The sequence below is a fragment of the Penicillium daleae genome (assembly GCF_028827525.1).
Source record: "Penicillium daleae strain IBT 16125 chromosome Unknown utg000002l_segment0_segment0, whole genome shotgun sequence".
NCBI classification, from domain to species: Eukaryota; Fungi; Ascomycota; class Eurotiomycetes; order Eurotiales; family Aspergillaceae; genus Penicillium; species Penicillium daleae.
In genome coordinates, this window is record NW_026623150.1 from 5,227,016 (window position 1) to 5,245,414 (window position 18,399).

The following is an 18,399-nucleotide window of genomic DNA, read 5'->3' on the forward strand; positions in this document are numbered from 1 at the left end:
TCGAGGAAACTGTTCGCAAATATGCGTATCAAACTGCAGTTTGATCGCAACCACCCTTGTATCGGGTACAAACAAGGGTTGTTCAAGGGTTGGGCCACTACAGGTGTTGGGAAAACTGCATCGCACTAATCGGGTAACGTATGGAAAGTAGAGGCTAGAGAGAAATCTCACATCTTCCAGCATGCACGCATTGTTCCAACAAAGATGGTGGCCTTTAGTCCCCAAATCTGCCATGCATTAAGGCTGACTTGCAGGTGGACGGTTCGTGTCTAACAAGTTGCAACCAATCATTCTTTACGCTCTTCACCGATCTCCCGATAACCCCGGTTCTCTACACACCATCAGCAATGGCTTCGTACATGAAAAAAAAATTGTTGTTGGTCAATCTGGTGATGCACTGACTTTTCGCCTGGGTGTCGATTTTGTGAGAGTGTTGTAAGGTAGAAATCGCACTTGTCTCCTGGACGCTGAGCACAATTTTTGCAGAAATTAGTGAAGATAAATACCCCGGCTGCTCCCCGCTGCCCTCATGTTCTTTTTGCTCTTCATTAAGTCTCACCTCCATTTTTAAATCTTTCTGCACTCAGATGTTCAAGTTCCCCCGATTCCTTCTTCAAGCAGCTGGAAAATATGGCCATAGAAAGCCTCATCAAGGAATCTGTGATTTCTACATTCATAGACCAATATAGGCAAAATGAGTACGCAGATCTGGCGAAGAGAGCTGCAGATTCATGCGAACGGGCCCTTTCGGAGAAGGACATACCCCATCAAACCAGGAGCCGCGCGAAGAATCCCGAAAGCCTCCGCAAGAAGCTCGAGCAACGCGAGCGCAAGAACGGTCCATACAAAACTCTAAAGCATATCCATAACGACATCGTCGATCTTGCCGGGGCTCGCATTATTCTCGAGAGGTGGGAAGATCGTGATCTTGTCAAAGGCATTATATACGAAATTTTCGAGGTTCAGAAGGAGGAATATAAGAAAGAAGAAAGTGGATACGAAGCAGTGCATTATCGGGTGTACATGAAGCAAGGCGGGTACCTGCGTGGTCCCCATATGACGGAAATGAGGCCGCTGGTTGAAATCCAGGTTCATTTCTTGTACATGGCGCAATGGGCCAATGATGAACATGATACTCGGTATAAGACACCCGTAGACCCTACTCGAGCGTTGAACAACAATCTCGATATCCGTCTTCAGGTGCTCCATCTTCAAGAAAAACTTGCTCGGCAAACCAGGGAAGAGAAGACAAGACAAGATGCAAAGCACAAGCAAAAGTTCACCAATGCCAAACACGTCGGCCGTCATCTAGAGAAGTGGATTCTCAAGCATGCTGCGGACTGGGCAAAAGATGAAGCCAAAACGACAGGATCTGCCACAGCTTTGACAAAATTTTTGGATGCTCGGGAATGGAGAACTCCCGAGTCTCTAAATCAGTTGCTCCAAGAACACTTTGGTGATGGCGCGCTGGATGAATACTCGAGTATCGCAAAGAAATATGCCGGCATCGAATTGAACCTCATTATTTATCTCATCGACCGCACAGTCCTGAAACGCGAAAAGAATAACGCGCATGCTTTCCAAGTCCCCAACAGCCATGAAGAACATGCCTACAAGATCCAGGTGATTCTGAGCACCTTCATCTGGATGAATCGTCTCTTTCTGCCGACCCTTGAATGGCAGCGTTTGTTCACGCGTTTTGAAGACCAAAAGACCCTTCGACAGGGCATCCTTTGGCTTGGAAACGGGGCCCGGCAAAACTTCATCGGAGAAGGAGACTCGTTGACAAACGATGAGATTGGTAAACTGAACAGACTGTGGGATTGGTTTAGCAGAAATCCCGACCGACCAATCATGTTGGCTTTCACGATGTCGAATCAAGGGGTAGTTAGAGATATCCCACGAGAAAAGGATGAGCTGGAAAATGCCCTTGGGCCACTGGGTCGGGCCCTGGGTCGCGCTTCAGTGTGAGTTTGAGGTTGACAACCAGGGAATGAAGGACGGAAGATAAGCTTCCTAAAGTTTGTGTTGCTGAGCGAGAGTGATATCATTGCGGTGTTTTCAACCCCTAAAAAGTTATGTTACTCCTGTTATCTGGTCTCGTCGTTAATTTTCAGTTTTTGCTTCGAAATATATGCTCATTAATACGCTAGAAATTTTCATGGCTATCTTCGTATTCCAATTAATGGAAATTAAGATGCACAAAGATACACGGAAGGATTGGTAAGTCTCAGGGACACTAAGTTAAGGAGGTCCGTTCATCACACATATCCCCTATTTTTAACCCCCATCACATGACAGCTTGCTTGTCGACCTGTCGATTTCAGGCGGGCGGGTGAGTCATGTGAGTTACCTCACGCGTGGCTCAACACGGTCATTGTGTGTCCAGGAAAAAGCAAAAAAAAGCAAAATCGACAGGTCAATGGAAATGAGTAACACTTGAAATCATTGAGATCTATCGTCACCCTGTCAGATGTTAGTCGCCTGCAAGACTGGAGGCTGGAGCGATAATTGGCAGCCGAGTATTTCTTGTTCGAGTATAAGAGAGGATGAGGCTCAGGCAAGCAAAGTTCTCAAATTGGAATTGCCACGACGCGTTTATTAATGAGACTGATACAAGCGCATTCTGGCAAAAAAACAGGCGCGTAACTTTGGCTGGGTAGCCTGTCACTCAGTCGTACTTCTGTCAATGAAATAAAAGGCGGCATTTCTCTTCTCTCGGGCAGCAGATTTTTTGAATTCCCTAGAAATTGTCAGACTTCTGTACTGACAGTACCTTGGGTGCAGGCTTCCGGCGAGTAGCAATGTGTTTCTCCAATTGGTTGAGCATGGTGAAACAGGTACGAGGTCTCAAACAGTCCTCGGGAGAGACGGCAAAAGCAATGCAAGTCGGTTCACATATGACAGGGGCTCAGAATTCCAGCGTAGTCGCAGAATTTTACGCGACTCGAGCAGAAGTTGGTATTGATTCCCTAGTGACATCATCAATGGAGGTTCGCTGACTTGTTATTGGACTAGAGCTTAATCCAGTTCTTGAATACCTCCGGTTCGAAGCCATTTTGAAAGGTTCACCCCCTCGTGATATATCCGAAGCCAGAATAAGGAGAATGTGGGAGATACTCGCACTCGCTGAGGATAATGGGTGGATCGGCTCCTTAAAATCCGAACGAGCCGTTGACTTCTGGATCTGGTGTGGGCTGAAGCCGGAACGATGGGCCTTCGTTCCGGATCAAGGCTTATGGGAAGAGTTCTCAGAGGAATGCGGGCTGTATAAATATAAAGGTCAGTGTGATTGCAGAAAAGAGAAAAAGGAAACGGGGAAGGTATCGGTTGGTTTTGATCTCGGGCTCATCAGCATCTGGGTCTTTTCAGAATGCCGATTGGATAGTTACCCATGCACAGAGCTAACTGGACCTAGACTACCCCAATGCAAGAATGCAAGAGTTGTCTGATCTGTCCATGTGGACGCCTCCAAAATTTGGGGTCAGCAGAATGCTTGAATAGTTATTCGAACGCCACTGGAAGCTTAAAGCTTATTGTCAAGTGAGTGTCAACTGAAAGCACTTCTTAACCGGGAAGGTTGCTAATCATAACCGTAATGATGTTTCTACGGAGAAGCCTTTGAAGAGAAATCCTTGCGATACACTTATACAATGGCATATTATCCAAGGATAATATACGAGTTGAGGGGTAGGCAGAAAGCTTGAATGAAAGTGGTTTAAGGGAGGATATGAGAGATAGCATCGAGAAGAGAGGGCCATGACCCCTTGCTGTCCCATGCGGGTGGGCGCTGAATCGTGCAGAACTCAGGGCCTCGGTCCTTTATAGGTTCATGCAGACAGCTAAGCGCGTCGCCCGCTGGAATTGTAATTTTTCCTAATATTTTTTGTTTCCCGAAAAGCTAACATTGGGGTTTGGCCCAAAGGTCTGTGTAGTTCATTTTTTTTTCTTCGTCAACCCTTTCTACACATTCATTGTCGAAACTTGTTCTATAGAGTTCACCTATATAATAGACAGAAAACATCCTGTATATTCAATTTTCATTAGCCTCACGATTGAAGAGAGATCAAACAACGAAAGAATCGCCGCGTTATATGCTACTTTTCTTATTTTTCCAGTTGAATATTACACGACGCATAATTTGTGTAAACTCAATAGTCCATTCAGCTAGCTGGGAAATTCTCAGAAATTAAAACCCATATTTTGCTCTATCGGACAACAAATGCAGGAAATATTGCTCCTGCTGAGGGACCGCGCGGGCAATAACTTCGAATAACATAATGGCCTTAGTGGCCCTGACTGTCATTCTCCACGAGAGGAAAGGCTCTATCCTATCATTTTCATGGAAGATTTCGTATTAAAGAAGCATATTTATAGAATTATCAGGTTGTGAAACTCGTCTCTAGTTCAGGATCCCGGTAGCGTGCAAGTAGGTTAGCTAAAGATTCTCGATAGGGCCGCGAATACCACGACGCTCGTCCCTAGGATTCTCAACCTGGTTACTCTATAGTAAACAGCATATATATAGCATATATCGCCTTTCTCAAGTTCAAAGTAGGCCACGGTGGCAGTGGTTGTGGGTCGATAGTTTCCAGATCGGTTAGTCTCTCTAGGTTCGTAGTCTTCAGCGCGCAGAGATCTACCGTGAGGTTTCCATGGGACTCCACGGACTCTTCGTACGCCTAGAGTGATATTACTTAGGCAGTTGTAACATATAAATTACATTTTATTCGGCCTTCAATTTGACGCGGCCAGCTCAAAAACTGATTTGCGCCAGGACCTTAATGGTAGGGCCCGAAAAGAGAGATCAAGTGTGTATTGGTCAAGCCAATACCGGTAATGACTCAATACACACAGAGTAACTAGTTAACTTTTTCCTGGACCTACCGCTATGGCTTTAGCGCAATTAAGACATAGAGAATATAGTTACTTCTATTTACTGAGTCATTTCTCGTTTATCTAATAGTTATAGGGTGGAAGAGATTTCGAGCTCAGTATCACCCTTAGATCACGCTTCTTATTATGCCTGATGCGTAGTATTATGGAATCGAATACTCGGATGCTTTAATTTTGGCAAGGCTTATGTATGTATATTTATGGAACAAAGAACAAAATACTCTTTCTCCGGGCCGTCAATAGAAATGTATAAACCCGAAATCTCCGTGCAATTATGAATTTCAATGTCCTTATACTTGTGGCGGGTTAGAGCCGCCTCTTACTGTGTGGTCCGCTCGACGTCGGACATTGTCGTCGATTTAGAGCCCTTTAGATGTGACGGCCATCTAGCGATGGATGGCTATAGTAGCACTTGGCGACAACATAGAGGTGGTCGAATACCAACAGAATCAGGCAGGACCGATGGACCGCGGGTCGGTCCATGTAGTGGAGCTAATAGGCATCTTCCACACGATCAGCACAGTGTTCAAGATAGCTCACCAGGGGTCAAGAACGGAAAACAGACAAACTATGCAACAGTAGGTCGGCTTTGCATGCAACCTAGAGCACATTGAATAGATCAGGGCAGCGTATCATGCCGGACATACAGAATCTCCTGTCTCCGGGTATCCACCTATCCTGCTGCTCCGACAAGCATACGGAAAAAAAAATAGTGGGCCGAATCACATCACGTGCGAGTTTGATTACTAATATTCTGGTAAAAAAGGACGCATAAAATGGCGGCAAGTATCCATTTTCGGCGCCATATTTACCGTTACCTAGCGTTGGGGTGTAATTAAAGTTGTAAATCATTATTATAACATATACGTCAACCCTTTAAATAATTATGGTCATGCCAGGACACAAAAAGAAAGGAAATCCCGACTCGAAATATCCCATCAACCCTACTCATTCTCACCTCTCCTCAAGCTTCTCAACCAAACAAGCAGTCCCATATGCACAAATCTGCGAACAAGACCCAAAAGTAGCAATATCGAACCTTAGCGCAATAATCGCATTCCCACCCCGACTCATACACTCTCCGACCAACCGCTCCATAGCCTCCTCACGAGATGTATACATGAGATTTGTAAAAATGCGAATCTCGCCCCCGACTGCTGTACGGAGGCCACCGCCAATATCTGCGCCCCAGTTGCGCGCTCGTACGGTGATGCCGTAGACTGTGCCGAGGATTTTGGTGACTTTGTAACCTGGCAGGTCGTTCATGGTTGATGTGATGACGCCGTGGGTGTCAGTGAAGCAGGAGGGGACGTCTTTGTCGTCTTTTTTGGAGGAGCCTGCCATGTTGTTGGAAGTAGGTCTGGTAATAGTTGTCGCAAAGAATTGTATATTGTGGGAGTGTGTCTCGTGTTGGTAGCTTGATTTGTGTTAGTTAGGTTCAGGTTTGTAATATGTAAGGTAAGGAATAGCTTACACTTGGTTCAATTAGTGGTTGCCTCGAGTGTGTGAAGTTATGAGTATCTTAGAAAGAGAAGAGAGGAATGAGGCGGTTTTGCGCTCTCTATAAATGGTGATCTGTGATCCTCGTATTATGCCGTCATACCCGCCGATGCGGCATTTTCGAGGTTTGTGGTTGCTGGGCAGTAGCCCAATGAAGTAATCTCGTATTCGGGCGAGCTAATGTGGACATCGCAAGAACGTTCTTCACGGTGGAAGAGATCTTATGCACGTATTCTACTCTATTTGTCGTCTCATCATGTGATACTTCCTTTCTGAAAAGAGTCCGAGGTTGTTGGAATAGCGTGGCACTATACATGGTATTGATTGCCAGGAGTTGTCAAGATACTACCAGGCTAGCGGGGGAAATCGAGAATAAGTATGGAAGGAAGAATACTATATACATTGGCTGAGGCTTGCAAAACTTGGCACTCCTCTGGCTTCTTGAAATATTCCAAGACCTCGTCTGGTGTTCCTTCTTCCTGCACGTTCCGCGGGGAAGGTTAAGGCTATGAGTCAAGTGTGGGGCGATCCGCTGCAGTTAAAACTTCGGGTTCTTGTATGCATTTACAGTATGGAGTACAGTATGCAGTACATTTGATACCAAAACGTCGACTTTTATCAATAGATACTAGCATCCTCCATACTTAATCGAGAAAACTCTCCGCTGTGGCTCATCCGCGCCACACCTTGGTAGTTTTCAGAGTCAAATGAGGCTTGAGACGAGGCTGTGCAGTCGATCCACGAGGCCCCTGGACCGAGCCAAAGCTGGGATGTGAGGCGGTGCTCGATTCCCCTCCCCAGCCCCGCTACGACCATGCTGAGTTAAATTGCGCCGTGTCGCTCCTGCCATTCGCGTCGCTTACTTTCGTTTCGTCTTCTCAACCTCCTCACCCTCCCTCACACTTCTTCTCATCTCATCCTTTCCTTCTATAATCACATCTACACTCATCATGTCGCATTACGGCGGTCCTCCTCCCAACAACCAGTACGGTGGTGGTGACTACTATGGCCAGCAGCAACAACAGGGCCAGGGTTACTATCCACCTCAGCATGGCCAGGGTGGTCCCCCGCCTCAGGGCTACTATCCTCCTGAGGTGAGTTGATCATCTTGACAGCGCATACATACTATCTGCAATGCAATGAGTTGCGCAGCTTGATAGCCATCCGCTTTCGTACCTTCCATAAACAGATCCAGCGCTAACAGACATCTCTCATCAGCAACAGCAGCAGCAGCAGTACGGCCAGCCCCAATACGGCGGCCAGCCCCCCGCTCAATACGGCCAACCCCAGCAAGGCTATGCTCCCCCACCATACGAGCAGCATCAACAGGGCCCGTACCCCGGCGGTGGTCCTTACGGACACAACCAGCAAATACCTCCCCAGGATCGCGGTCACTCGCCCTACCCTCCTCCTCAGCATCAACAGGCCGGCGCAAGTGCTGCATACTACGGCGCCGACGCGCCTCAGCACCAGCAGGGGTACGCGCCTGGCCCGGGAGTCCCGGAAGGTGAGAGGGGTCTTGGATCCACGCTTATTGGTGGCGCTGCGGGTGGATTTGCGGGCCACAAGATGGGCGGTGGGTTCTTGGGGACTGCGGGTGGTGCGGTTTTGGGTGCGGTGGGAATGAATATGGCCACTCATGAGGTGTAAGTTGACTGGTTACAGTACCTGGTTTTATGAGGCTTGTTCGTTTAAATTTGATGCTGACAATTACTTTCTGCTACAGCAAGAAGCACAAGAAGGAAAAGAAGGAGAAGAAACATAAGAAGGATAAGCACCACCACAGACGCCGCTCGAGCTCCAGTTCTAGCTCCAGCTCGTCCAGCTCTTCGAGTAATTAGGCTTGGCAGCGGTGCCCCGTTTCCGTTGCTAGGATCAGTCTTCCGCTGCGTTTTTCTTTTTCTTGCTTGGTTCACCATTGAGCCTGGGAGAACGGTTGAAGATGGTGGGTGCTGGGCTGCACGAGCTCGGCGCTGCCTGGTCGAGATGATAACTGAGGATTCATGATTACCTGTGATGCTTGACTTGACTGGTCTGATGATGGCGACTTGTGATATTCTTACCCCCCTTTCCTGAGTGCAACGGTCCTCCGTTATGCTGCTTGAGGGATGACTCTGGTCGCTTTCATTGCGTCTGTTGTGCTATGCGTTTATGAACCAATCCCTATTCATGTCAATGCTTCTCTCCTCTCAACTGAGGCCCGCAGAGTAGTATGTAGTGGTCTTATATAGGTGAGATGCGGGTTCGAGCTCAATAGGATTTTGCAAAGCTTGGTGGTGGAATAAGGTAGATATGAATGTTGGATGCCTGCACCGCCCTGGTTGATTGAATCTCCATGACAAAATAAGAAATGCAAAAAACATACAACAGCCAGGATTCGCATGTGGTCACCCACCATACTACTAACTGGCCGGCGTGTGGCTTAAGTACGGCTGAGCGGACGGGAAGCCCTGTTCTCCACACCCTATGGTCGTATGTGCTAGATTGACCATCAAACTAAACTATATGCTATGAATGTTTCGAAAGATACTCTTCTTCCGTCTAGTCACGCCAACCATGGCGATTATACGGCGTGACAGAGACTTCGATCTCGAAGGAGGATTTCTTCATGAATTCTTGGGGTATATGGAATATAGTACAGTAAGCGCTACAAAGAGGTCTTGACAGTTCCAACGATCTATCATGATGATACAGCACTAGACCTTTGGCTCCTCGCTGGAAGTATCCAATGTCTCCGGCTGAGTCTCGGGCTTGCTCTCAGTCCTGGCCTTGCCTTTCGTATCAGCCTCACCAAAGATATGGTCCAAATCTGCCTCGGTGTCAACCTCAAAGGCCAGTTGAGGCATTGTCTTGGGGGTGTCCCAGATGAAGAACCACTTATTCGTCGTGACGCTGTACTGCATCCGCGGAACGAGGGACGAGATTCGCCTCCATAGACGACGCATGAAACGGTCGGTGATTTCGTGTGGCCGGCCATTCGCAAAGTCACGGAAAGTATGACCTTTCTGAGGGCCTCTGGTCAGAAAGTCCAGTAAAGGGTCGTTATCCTCATCCTCGCTATGGGATGTGATAACTTCGACTGGCTTTCGCCGCCGTGGAGCCCAGTCCACGGTTCCTTGAATCAATCCGTCTAGAATTCGGAGCTCTGAGTCTGGTAGTGGTGGTAGAAGAGATTCCAGCATATTACCGTACCACCTTTTTCGGATGTTGACTCGACGGACTTGGGGCACGGGTTTACCCCAGCTGTTCGTCTCGGGAATTGGTGGGTTCAGGTTCTTCAACACAGGACGAATCCGTGATGAAGACAAGACACCATTGTGCATTTGAGATTTGGCAAGACTCATAATAGTCTCTGGTGGTTCCCAGCCATCTTCGAACTGGATGGGTTGAGCAATGAGTTCTTTCACGGCCTTGGTGTCCCTGGGGACTTGGGGCTTCATCAACTCGGCCAGTAAATCATGTCGTCGTTTTCCTATACGGCCATATGACATGAACAGCACTCTTTCGAGTGGTCGCTGATAACCCTGGTTCGCCCTTTGAAGCACAGAGAGACCATGTTTGGCCGACCGAGCTAGATCGGGGTCAGAGCGGTGGGATTTTTGAGATCGGCGATAGCGACGCACGACATGTTCACGCATGTAATCCCGAGCAATGGGATCAGGGAGATACGTGCATTCTCGCAGAGTAGCCCGAAATAGCGACCGCCATAATGTAGGATCTGGGGTCTGGAGTGGCCGAGATAATCGTGCAGACGCCATAGTAAGAAGTGGACGAGACCCCCAAACCACCCCAAAACGGCGAAAACGCGAAAACCTTGGCGGCAGAGCGTGTCACGGGACGGACGCGCCTCTTTCCACTCTTTCCACACTCCAAACCCCGCGACTTGCCCTCGCCTTGCATTGCGCCTCGGATCCCGATCTCAGATCTTATTCGGACACATTCCTCTTTAATCCAGATCCTTTCTGGTCCTTCCGTTTATGGTTCTTGTGATCGCTTGTTGCCGCTGTCCCTACTGAAGGGGTGGTAGCCACGCGCCTCCTTTTGCTCGCGTCTTCCCGCCATCCGGTAACGATCTCCACCTCCCTAATATTTCCTACTCTGGCCGCCATTTTTTAGCTGGCTGTCTGCTGACTGTGCTAAAAGGGCTCCTGCAGCATGTCCTACTCACAGAGGAGCACAGGATCAGCAAACGGTTTGGCCTATAATATTCTCAACAATTCACAATCCCTCTCGTCCACCCCTCGAGCAACTCCGCCGCCGCCGAAAGGATTGCAAATGTCCTCGTTTGGGGTCTCCAACGGCGCCTCTCGTGGCAGCTTTAACGGCAGTTATGATGGTGGAAATGATTACGGGTCTATGATGACCTACCAGGAGGAGTTTAAGCCGCAGATCTATCGTGTTCGTCATGTCGCTGCTAAAGCGGTGGTCTTGAAATACTAATGAGATATCTTGTCCATGCAGGCGGTATACTCGAATGTCTCCGTCTACGAGATGGAGGTCAATGGGGTCGCGGTCATGAAACGTCGATCCGACTCCTGGTTGAATGCAACTCAAATTCTGAAAGTGGCTGGAGTGGTGAAGGCTCGACGCACGAAGACCCTAGAGAAGGAAATCGCTGCCGGCGAGCATGAGAAGGTTCAAGGTGGTTACGGAAAGTACCAAGGTACCTGGGTAAACTACCAGCGAGGTGTTGATCTGTGCCGCGAGTACCATGTGGAGGAAATGCTGCGACCATTACTGGAATATGATATGAGCCCCGGCGGCTCGGGCGCTCCTTCCCAGAGTACCCTTGATACCCCTACGAAAGAGCAGGCCATGGCAGCCCAGCGCAAGCGTCTCTACAGTGGTGCAGAAAACCGCAGCATGTCGCAGCCCCAGCAAGGAACTTTTTTCCAAAATATTTCCCGCACGGCCGCGACTGCCGTCAATGCTATTAGCAAAGCCCGCTTCGACTCGCCCAGTGGAAACAGCCGACGATCAAGTGTCATTCGCAAGCCATCACAGCAGATGAGCAGCCAAGAATCTCAAATGGCGTTCAGCAGCCAGCAGAGCATGTACAACATGTCTGACAGTGGGTTCAGCAGTCTCCAAAATCGCTTCCAGCCACATGACGACCACGAAGAATTCGTGGAACCTCCGCGCAAACGTGTTCGCTCTTCATCGCACCATGGCCCACCAATTGGGTTGCACAGAGAGCCATCTAACTTATCCATGCATGAACCTACACCTACCGAACCTAATGAATCTTTTTATCAAGACCTTGATCTTCCACCGCCGCCAATGGATGATGGACACAAGCGGGGTGCCGAGGCTATACCACCTGCTTCCGATCCCGAGGGCTTCCAAAAGCAGAAGCTGATTATGACCCTGTTCCTTGACAAACGAATCAAGGACTTTTCCAACCACCCTGCTCTCATGCAGTTGACCGGTGAAGATCTTGAGCTTCCTCTTGACGAATACCGAAACAATGCCCTTCATTGGGCTGCGATGCTGGCGCGAATGCCGCTAGTCCACGCTCTCGTAGGGAGAGGTGCGAGCATCACCCGAGTCAACGCCGCAGGCGAGACTGCTTTACAAAAGGCGGTTGGGACCCGCAACAATCTCGACTATCGAAGCTTTCCCCGTCTACTCCGGGTGCTTGCGCCGATTATCGATATGGTTGACTACAGTGGGCGGACTATTCTGCACCACATCGCGATGATGGCAGCCACCGGTGGAGGTGGGCATGTCTCTGCAAAGCATTACCTTGAATCCCTTTTGAGTTCATCGTCCGTCATGGCGGGATTTCCTCTAGTGCCAATGGTGATCAGATGCAGAATGGGTCACAAGGGAGTGAGGTTATCTCCCTGGGCCGATTCATCTCAGAGATCGTTAACTTGCGTGATGAGCAAGGGGATACTGCTCTGAACCTTGCTGGGCGGGCACGATCAGTGCTTGTGCCTCAGCTACTAGAAGTGGGCGCAGATCCTCACATTCCAAATCACACTGGACTTCGGCCTGCTGATTATGGAGTCGGTGTTGATATGGTGGATGGCAATGGCCAATCACAGCAAGCCGGTGGTCGAAATGACACTTTCATTGACCAGCTTGCAAAGTCCAAGAAGGAGATTCTCAATGGTAAGAACCTATTCATCACTCAATCACCTTTGATCATTCGATACTAACTTCGCCCTAGCCGCATTGTCGCAAATTAATACGATTGTCGAAGAGGCTCTCGGTGGTATTGACCGAGACCTTGCGTCCAGCATCACTCAGAAGCAAGAAAAGTTTGACCACTGGCACTCCAAAATTCGTGAGGCGGCCAAAGCCCGCCAGATTGAACAGAAGCAGCTGGATGCGTTGAAGCAAAAGTCTTCAGAGCGACTTGAGATTGATCGGCGTATCAAGAACCTGGAGCGGTCTTCCGAGGGCTTGCTCGGCACTTTGAAAAATACGCCAGGAATCGACTTCTCTCGGATTGCCGTTATTGGTGATGCCGATAAAACCTCTGGTGTGGATCCTGTCACATTTGAAGCCGTGTTCGGGGAGACATTTGATCCCTCTGCTGGGTTCTCTGCCCAGCAAGTTGCTTTCCTGGCTACGCTTCCTTCACCGGATACGCTGAAACATCGCATCCGATACTACCAAGAGCTGAATACTGGCATCACAGCTGAAGTCGACGCTCTGAAGGCTAAGAATGCGGTTCTCGGGCAGAACTATCGTCGCATGGTGATGGCATGCACGGGCTGGTCTGCTGAGCAAGTGGATGAGGCTGCCGAGGGCTTGACACAATGTGTCAAAGAGTTGAATGATAACCCTGTCCCCGAGGACGAGGCTATCGAGATTCTCATGCGGGACCGTGGACAGGACTGGTAGTTGTCTAATTGTTATGATTATACTCTGAGCGTTCGGGCGTCTTTGTGGAACGGCGTTGTTTGTTGCATTATTCTACGATTCGAATACCCGGGTGGCCTACCTCAATGTCAATTTCGCATGTCTTGTATCTATTGTCTTAATACATCATGCACTCTTGTTCGACTTGAATGCTCGTTATATATGGTTAGCGTGGGGGTAACAGCCTAAATGCGCTGAGTAGATTAGCCGGTGCGTGGGACTGGTAGTTGGCCAAGCCAGCTTAGTCTTTTGCCAACACCAAGATGACTGTTACTCCAATTCCCCGCATTGAGCTCCATTCCTGAGGGCCATGGGAATTGAAAGCCGGTAAAAGTCCGGGTGAACGGGCTGGCCATTATTCATAAAAGGAGGTCGACCTGTCCCCTTTCCGCTCGGACAATAGAACCCCTCTTTAATCTCACCAGACCTGTTGGACCTCGGAACCATGGCCACTGGAATTCTTTGCGTGAAGGACAACACTGTCGTCGACGGCAATGGTCAGCAAGTGGTTCTGCGCGGAGCAGCGATTGGAGGATGGATGAAGTATGCCAGATCCCCTTTCAGTTGCTGGATGAGCTATAATACTGAACGATCCTAGCATGGAGAACTTCATCACCGGATTCCCTGGTCAGGAATCACAGCACCGAGCGGCCATGCGCCGAGTCCTTGGCACCCAGAAATACGAGTTTTTCTTCGACAAGTGGCTGGAGAACTTCTTCACTGATGCGGACGCAAAGTTCTTTTCAAGTCTGGGTCTCAATTGTCTCCGGATTCCGTTTAATTATCGCCACTTTGAAGATGATATGGCGCCGCGGGTCCTCAAGCCCGCTGGTTTCAAGCATCTTGATCGGGTGATTGATTTGGTCGGTTTATTCCATACTCGCTTACACCTTCAATTATTGGGACTGATCCTGGGGTATATGTAGTGCGCTGCACGCGGTATTTACACCATCTTGGATATGCATGCCGTCCCCGGTGGTCAGAATCCAGATTGGCATTCGGACAATCCCACGAGCTATGCAGCGTTCTGGGACTACAAGGATCATCAGGATCGGACGGTGTGGCTCTGGCAGCAGATTGCGGCTCGGTATAAGGATAATCCTTGGGTCGCTGGGTATAACCCTCTCAACGAGCCATGTGATCCTGAGCATGTGCGACTTCCCGCGTTCTATGAGCGAATTGAAAAGGAAATTCGTTCAGTTGATCCTCATCATATACTCTGGTTGGATGGGAATACCTTTGCCATTGAGTGGAAGGGGTTCGATAAGGTGCTGCCGAATTGTGTTTACGCCATGCATGATTACTCGGTAGGTTTGCAAGACCCGGAGCGCTAGAGAGAGGTTCCAAATCCCAACTGATGATTGTTTAGACAATGGGCTTCCCCACTGGTGATTCCTACAAGGGTACTCCAGAACAAAAGGAATCTCTCGAACGACAGTACCTCCGCAAAGCGGAATTCATGGTCCAAAATGACACTGCCATCTGGAATGGCGAATTCGGTCCCGTCTACGCAGACCCAGCTCTTGATGCTGACGCAGAAACCATTAATCAAGACCGATACAACCTGCTCGGTGAGCAGCTACGGATCTACGATAAGTACAACATTAGCTGGTCAATCTGGCTCTACAAGGATATCGGCCTGCAGGGCATGCTCTATACCAACCCACAGAGTAAATGGAACAAAACCATTCAGCCACTCCTTGAAAAGAAGCGCATGTTCTGGCTGGACAAATGGGGGCGGCGACCTGCTTCGGAACCAGAAGCTGCACTGCGACCTTTGCTGGACTGGATTGATCGTGTTAGCCCGACGGCCAAGTTGACGTACCCAACCTCCTGGAATACGGAGTTGCATGTGATGCGCAGTGTTTTCTACACTTTCCTGGCGGCGTCTTTTGTGGATGAGTTTGCTGCACTGTTCCAGGGATCCATGAGAAGGAGCTTGAGGAGCTTGCGAGGAGCTTCCATTTTGATGAATGTGTGCAGCGTGAAGGGTTGAATCAGATTCTGAAGGATCATGCCCGAGCATCAAAGTGAGATAGATGAGCTTAGTGGAAATCATAGATTGGTCTTGTCTATATAAATGGGTCTTTGTAGTGATGGTGTAATTACAAAATTGGCCAACTGATTACGAAATATTGAAATTTCACTTTTTTTTCTCGTTTCAATTACATTTCAAGGGGCTGGTAGTTGCTGAGTAATCAAGGGCGGTAAAATATTGCAGCCAATAGGAGCCAACATGTCATCGTTCTGCTGAATATCCTGAATACGTTGTCGCTCATGGCAACAGGTATTGGAATATATATCTTTGATATGTTTAGGATGCTCCTATCCCTTCGTAGCTACACGCCTAAGCGCTTGGAAATGGCTAATCAGTCTTCCGGAAAGTCTTCCTACACCGAGCTCGAGCTTTAGAGGTGTTTTGAAATCATACAGGGCGATAAAAAGGTAATACTTGATCCACGAGCATATTCTGTACTCCCCTAATTTCGGCTAGGTGCCTTAAGCAAAATGCCTCGGGTGCTTGAAGATTCGCGCCAAAAACACGACGCGTCAGAGCGAGCATATTAATAAATACACGAAAGCACAGGCTCTAATAGATCCCGAGACTACCACGGGCAAGAAACAGAGACTGCTAAGTTTCTCTGCTTCTCGGCCATCTCGAAGTATTAATCAGTTAATAGCCTAGGTCTGCTTTACCGGAGCTAGGCCCTTCAACCTCTTCGAACAGCAAGAGATACGCGACCTTATCTATGCATTAAGCCTAACGTACTAAATCCCTTCCCGCCACCGAATCGCCGATAATCTCCTAGATAAAGCATATACTAGACTACGGGAGGAGGTACTGAAGGAACTACGGAGAACCGAGTTCTTGAATATAACAGTAGATAAGATAACCAATATCCGATCCTAGCGGGTAATTGTGATAACTATAACAACGCTAATAAAGTCATAGTTTATCCACCTAAAAGACATAGAAGATAAGATACTTAATACTCCTGCTATTAGTAGCTAGATCTTAAACAGGCTCCAATATCTTCTATTACAGCTAGATAAAATAGCTGACTAGAAGAGAATTAATTCTATCTCGATGGACATATATTCTATCATGAAGTCGGTCTAGGAGAAGCTTAATGTAAAGATATAGTCTACTTGCAGGGTAGAAAGCCTGTCAACTAGGTAGGAGAGCAAAGCACTAAGTCAGATTGTAACAGAGACTGTTTCTTAGAGGGCCCCTTTACCCCGTTTACCGCTGGGCCTTATATACAGTAAGCCCCTCTTTCGAAGGAGGGGTAGACATGCAGGGAAGCGGATGACTATCCTCCGTAGGAGCAGCGGGGAAAGGGTGATGGTAGATCACCGAACCAATATATTCATGGTTGGTGATCCTTGGAGGCCTGAAGCCTAAGGCCTCAACATAGGAATAGCCTCATAGTGCAAAATATCATAACACTTAAGCAAACACTAGAACTCAGACACTACTTTATGATTCCCTGTGACTCTCACGGACTACAGTTGATTATAAAGGATATCGTTGACCTAAAGAGCTTAAAGGTTCCACGAGTAGGGGAGATATTCAAGTCGGCTCTTGAAATAGTTATCTTCTTCTACTACTCGCTACTCGAGTACGCAAGTATATAAGCAAAGCAGATTAAGAAGTAGGACTATAGGAAGGCTTTAATTGCGTCGGTCGTTACTAGATAGGGAACGCAATATAATATACTATCCTCGCTTCACGACTGCTAAGAAGCTATCTATAAGTAGACACTTATTACTCCTGCTACCTCGACTGCTAGAGGAAGGGAGATTATCCGCATAGCTAACTCTTATTTATTCTAGTAGCAACTAAAGGAGTTAATTAAAATCCTTAAGCCTCTATATATTACCCAAAAAGAGTCCGAAGCTCGGAACTCGTCGATTATAGAGGTAACGCAGCGGTGGCTAGATCTCTATAAAAGTCTACGAACGTTAGCCTCCCAAATATCGCTTAAGGATGACTTCTTGTCCTATTTGGATAGCACAGGCTAGAAAAGTCGGATTCTGCGTCAATTAGAGCCTATCCACTAGGTAGCTTATCATCTTGACCCCGCCAGAGTCCCTAGGAAGGTTGATTAGAGCTCTCGAAATTATATCGAAGGTGTCCTGCGGCCTCTACAGAATAACGACAAAAGCTCTTCCGCTTAGTACGAATTTCTGTCATTCAGGCAGAGAACGGGCGCTTTTTATAATGCCTCCTGTTGGAAGGCCCAGAGCCCATCTCTCTTTTGGCTTAAGGCAGTACGTTATACTATCCACGATCAAAACCAAGACCTTACTTACGATATTCTTATACAGGAGGACTTTGCTCCGCTTCTTGCACCCTTTGCTCGTCGTCTTTGCAATACTGTAGCGAATTCGGCGGCAGCGGAGAGAGTCTTTTCACAGATGAACCTTCAGCATACAAAAGTCCGAAATAGACTCGAGCCTCACCGCGTTGAGAAATTGCTCTTCGTGCAGATAAATAAACGACAATTCCGGGCGGAACGGCCTCCCGAAGTCGCGCAAGAATCACTACTTCAAGAAGAGGATGACGAGATAGAGAGGGTTTTGCAGCGAAACCAAGTGCTAAACGATCTATCAGAGGGATCAGACCAACATCAAGACCAACATCAAGAGCAACATCAAGAGCAACCGCCAGAGCAACCGCCAGAGCAACCACTAGAGCAACCACTAGAGCAACCACCAGAGCAACCATCAGAGCAACCATCAGAGCAACCATCAGAGCAACCATCAGAGCAACCACCAGAGCAACCACCAGAGCAACCACCAGAGCAACCACCAGAGCAATCACCAGAGCAATCACCAGAGCAACCACCAGAGCAATCACCAACATCTGTCCTAGTTTCAGCATGGAATTCAGCATTGACTTCAGCTTCAGCATCAACGAATCCTGCCCTCATTTCTGCGTTGAATTCGAGGCTTAACTCATTGTTGGAAGCCAACTTCGGAGTCTCCCCTTAGTCCTTCAACGAAACCCACAACAGATTTAGGTTCAGCTCATCTTATACGGACGAGGTCGAAGCGTGTCTCTGAACGGTCTCAAGGAGCTCCAGGTGATTCCGAGCGGCCAACCCGGCGGCGGCGGGGATAGAT

At 48.3% G+C, this 18,399-nt stretch overlaps 7 protein-coding genes across 7 annotated transcripts, besides 2 other annotated features; 5 read left to right on the forward strand and 2 right to left on the reverse strand.

The window, feature by feature from the left end:
• Positions 1-630: 630 nt before the first annotated feature.
• N7458_002774 (uncharacterized protein) lies at positions 631-1,971 on the forward strand (the record flags this gene model as incomplete). Its single annotated transcript, XM_056906157.1, has 1 exon — positions 631-1,971. The coding sequence occupies one exon, from the start codon at positions 631-633 to the stop codon at positions 1,969-1,971; it is 1,341 nt and encodes a 446-aa protein (XP_056770264.1).
• A 3,879-nt stretch (positions 1,972-5,850) lies between these two features.
• N7458_002775 (YbjQ family protein) lies at positions 5,851-6,240 on the reverse strand (the record flags this gene model as incomplete). Its single annotated transcript, XM_056906158.1, has 1 exon — positions 5,851-6,240. The coding sequence occupies one exon, from the start codon at positions 6,238-6,240 to the stop codon at positions 5,851-5,853; it is 390 nt and encodes a 129-aa protein (XP_056770265.1).
• Positions 6,241-7,346: 1,106 nt separating this feature from the next.
• On the forward strand, positions 7,347-8,237 carry N7458_002776 (putative glutamine-serine rich protein MS8; the record flags this gene model as incomplete). The annotated part of the gene is made up of 3 exons (XM_056906159.1): positions 7,347-7,490; positions 7,615-8,042; positions 8,123-8,237. 3 exons carry the CDS (start codon positions 7,347-7,349, stop codon positions 8,235-8,237), a joined length of 687 nt encoding a protein of 228 aa, XP_056770266.1.
• A 409-nt stretch (positions 8,238-8,646) lies between these two features.
• Positions 8,647-8,875: a sequence feature (Protein overlapping with rRNA (N7458_002777, KAJ5461225.1) was converted to a misc_feature.).
• Positions 8,876-8,898: 23 nt separating this feature from the next.
• Positions 8,899-8,954: a sequence feature (Protein overlapping with rRNA (N7458_002777, KAJ5461225.1) was converted to a misc_feature.).
• A 138-nt stretch (positions 8,955-9,092) lies between these two features.
• Positions 9,093-10,154, reverse strand: N7458_002778 (uncharacterized protein; the record flags this gene model as incomplete). The annotated part of the gene is made up of 1 exon (XM_056906161.1): positions 9,093-10,154. The coding sequence occupies one exon, from the start codon at positions 10,152-10,154 to the stop codon at positions 9,093-9,095; it is 1,062 nt and encodes a 353-aa protein (XP_056770268.1).
• Positions 10,155-10,551: 397 nt separating this feature from the next.
• N7458_002779 (putative APSES transcription factor (MbpA)) lies at positions 10,552-13,251 on the forward strand (the record flags this gene model as incomplete). Its single annotated transcript, XM_056906162.1, has 4 exons — positions 10,552-10,794; positions 10,858-12,123; positions 12,213-12,513; positions 12,572-13,251. 4 exons carry the CDS (start codon positions 10,552-10,554, stop codon positions 13,249-13,251), a joined length of 2,490 nt encoding a protein of 829 aa, XP_056770269.1.
• Positions 13,252-13,714: 463 nt separating this feature from the next.
• N7458_002780 (glycoside hydrolase family 5 protein) lies at positions 13,715-15,303 on the forward strand (the record flags this gene model as incomplete). The annotated part of the gene is made up of 5 exons (XM_056906163.1): positions 13,715-13,812; positions 13,868-14,132; positions 14,196-14,576; positions 14,639-15,131; positions 15,191-15,303. The coding sequence occupies 5 exons, from the start codon at positions 13,715-13,717 to the stop codon at positions 15,301-15,303; spliced, it is 1,350 nt and encodes a 449-aa protein (XP_056770270.1).
• A 2,388-nt stretch (positions 15,304-17,691) lies between these two features.
• On the forward strand, positions 17,692-18,267 carry N7458_002781 (uncharacterized protein; the record flags this gene model as incomplete). The annotated part of the gene is made up of 1 exon (XM_056906164.1): positions 17,692-18,267. The coding sequence occupies one exon, from the start codon at positions 17,692-17,694 to the stop codon at positions 18,265-18,267; it is 576 nt and encodes a 191-aa protein (XP_056770271.1).
• Positions 18,268-18,399: the final 132 nt, after the last annotated feature.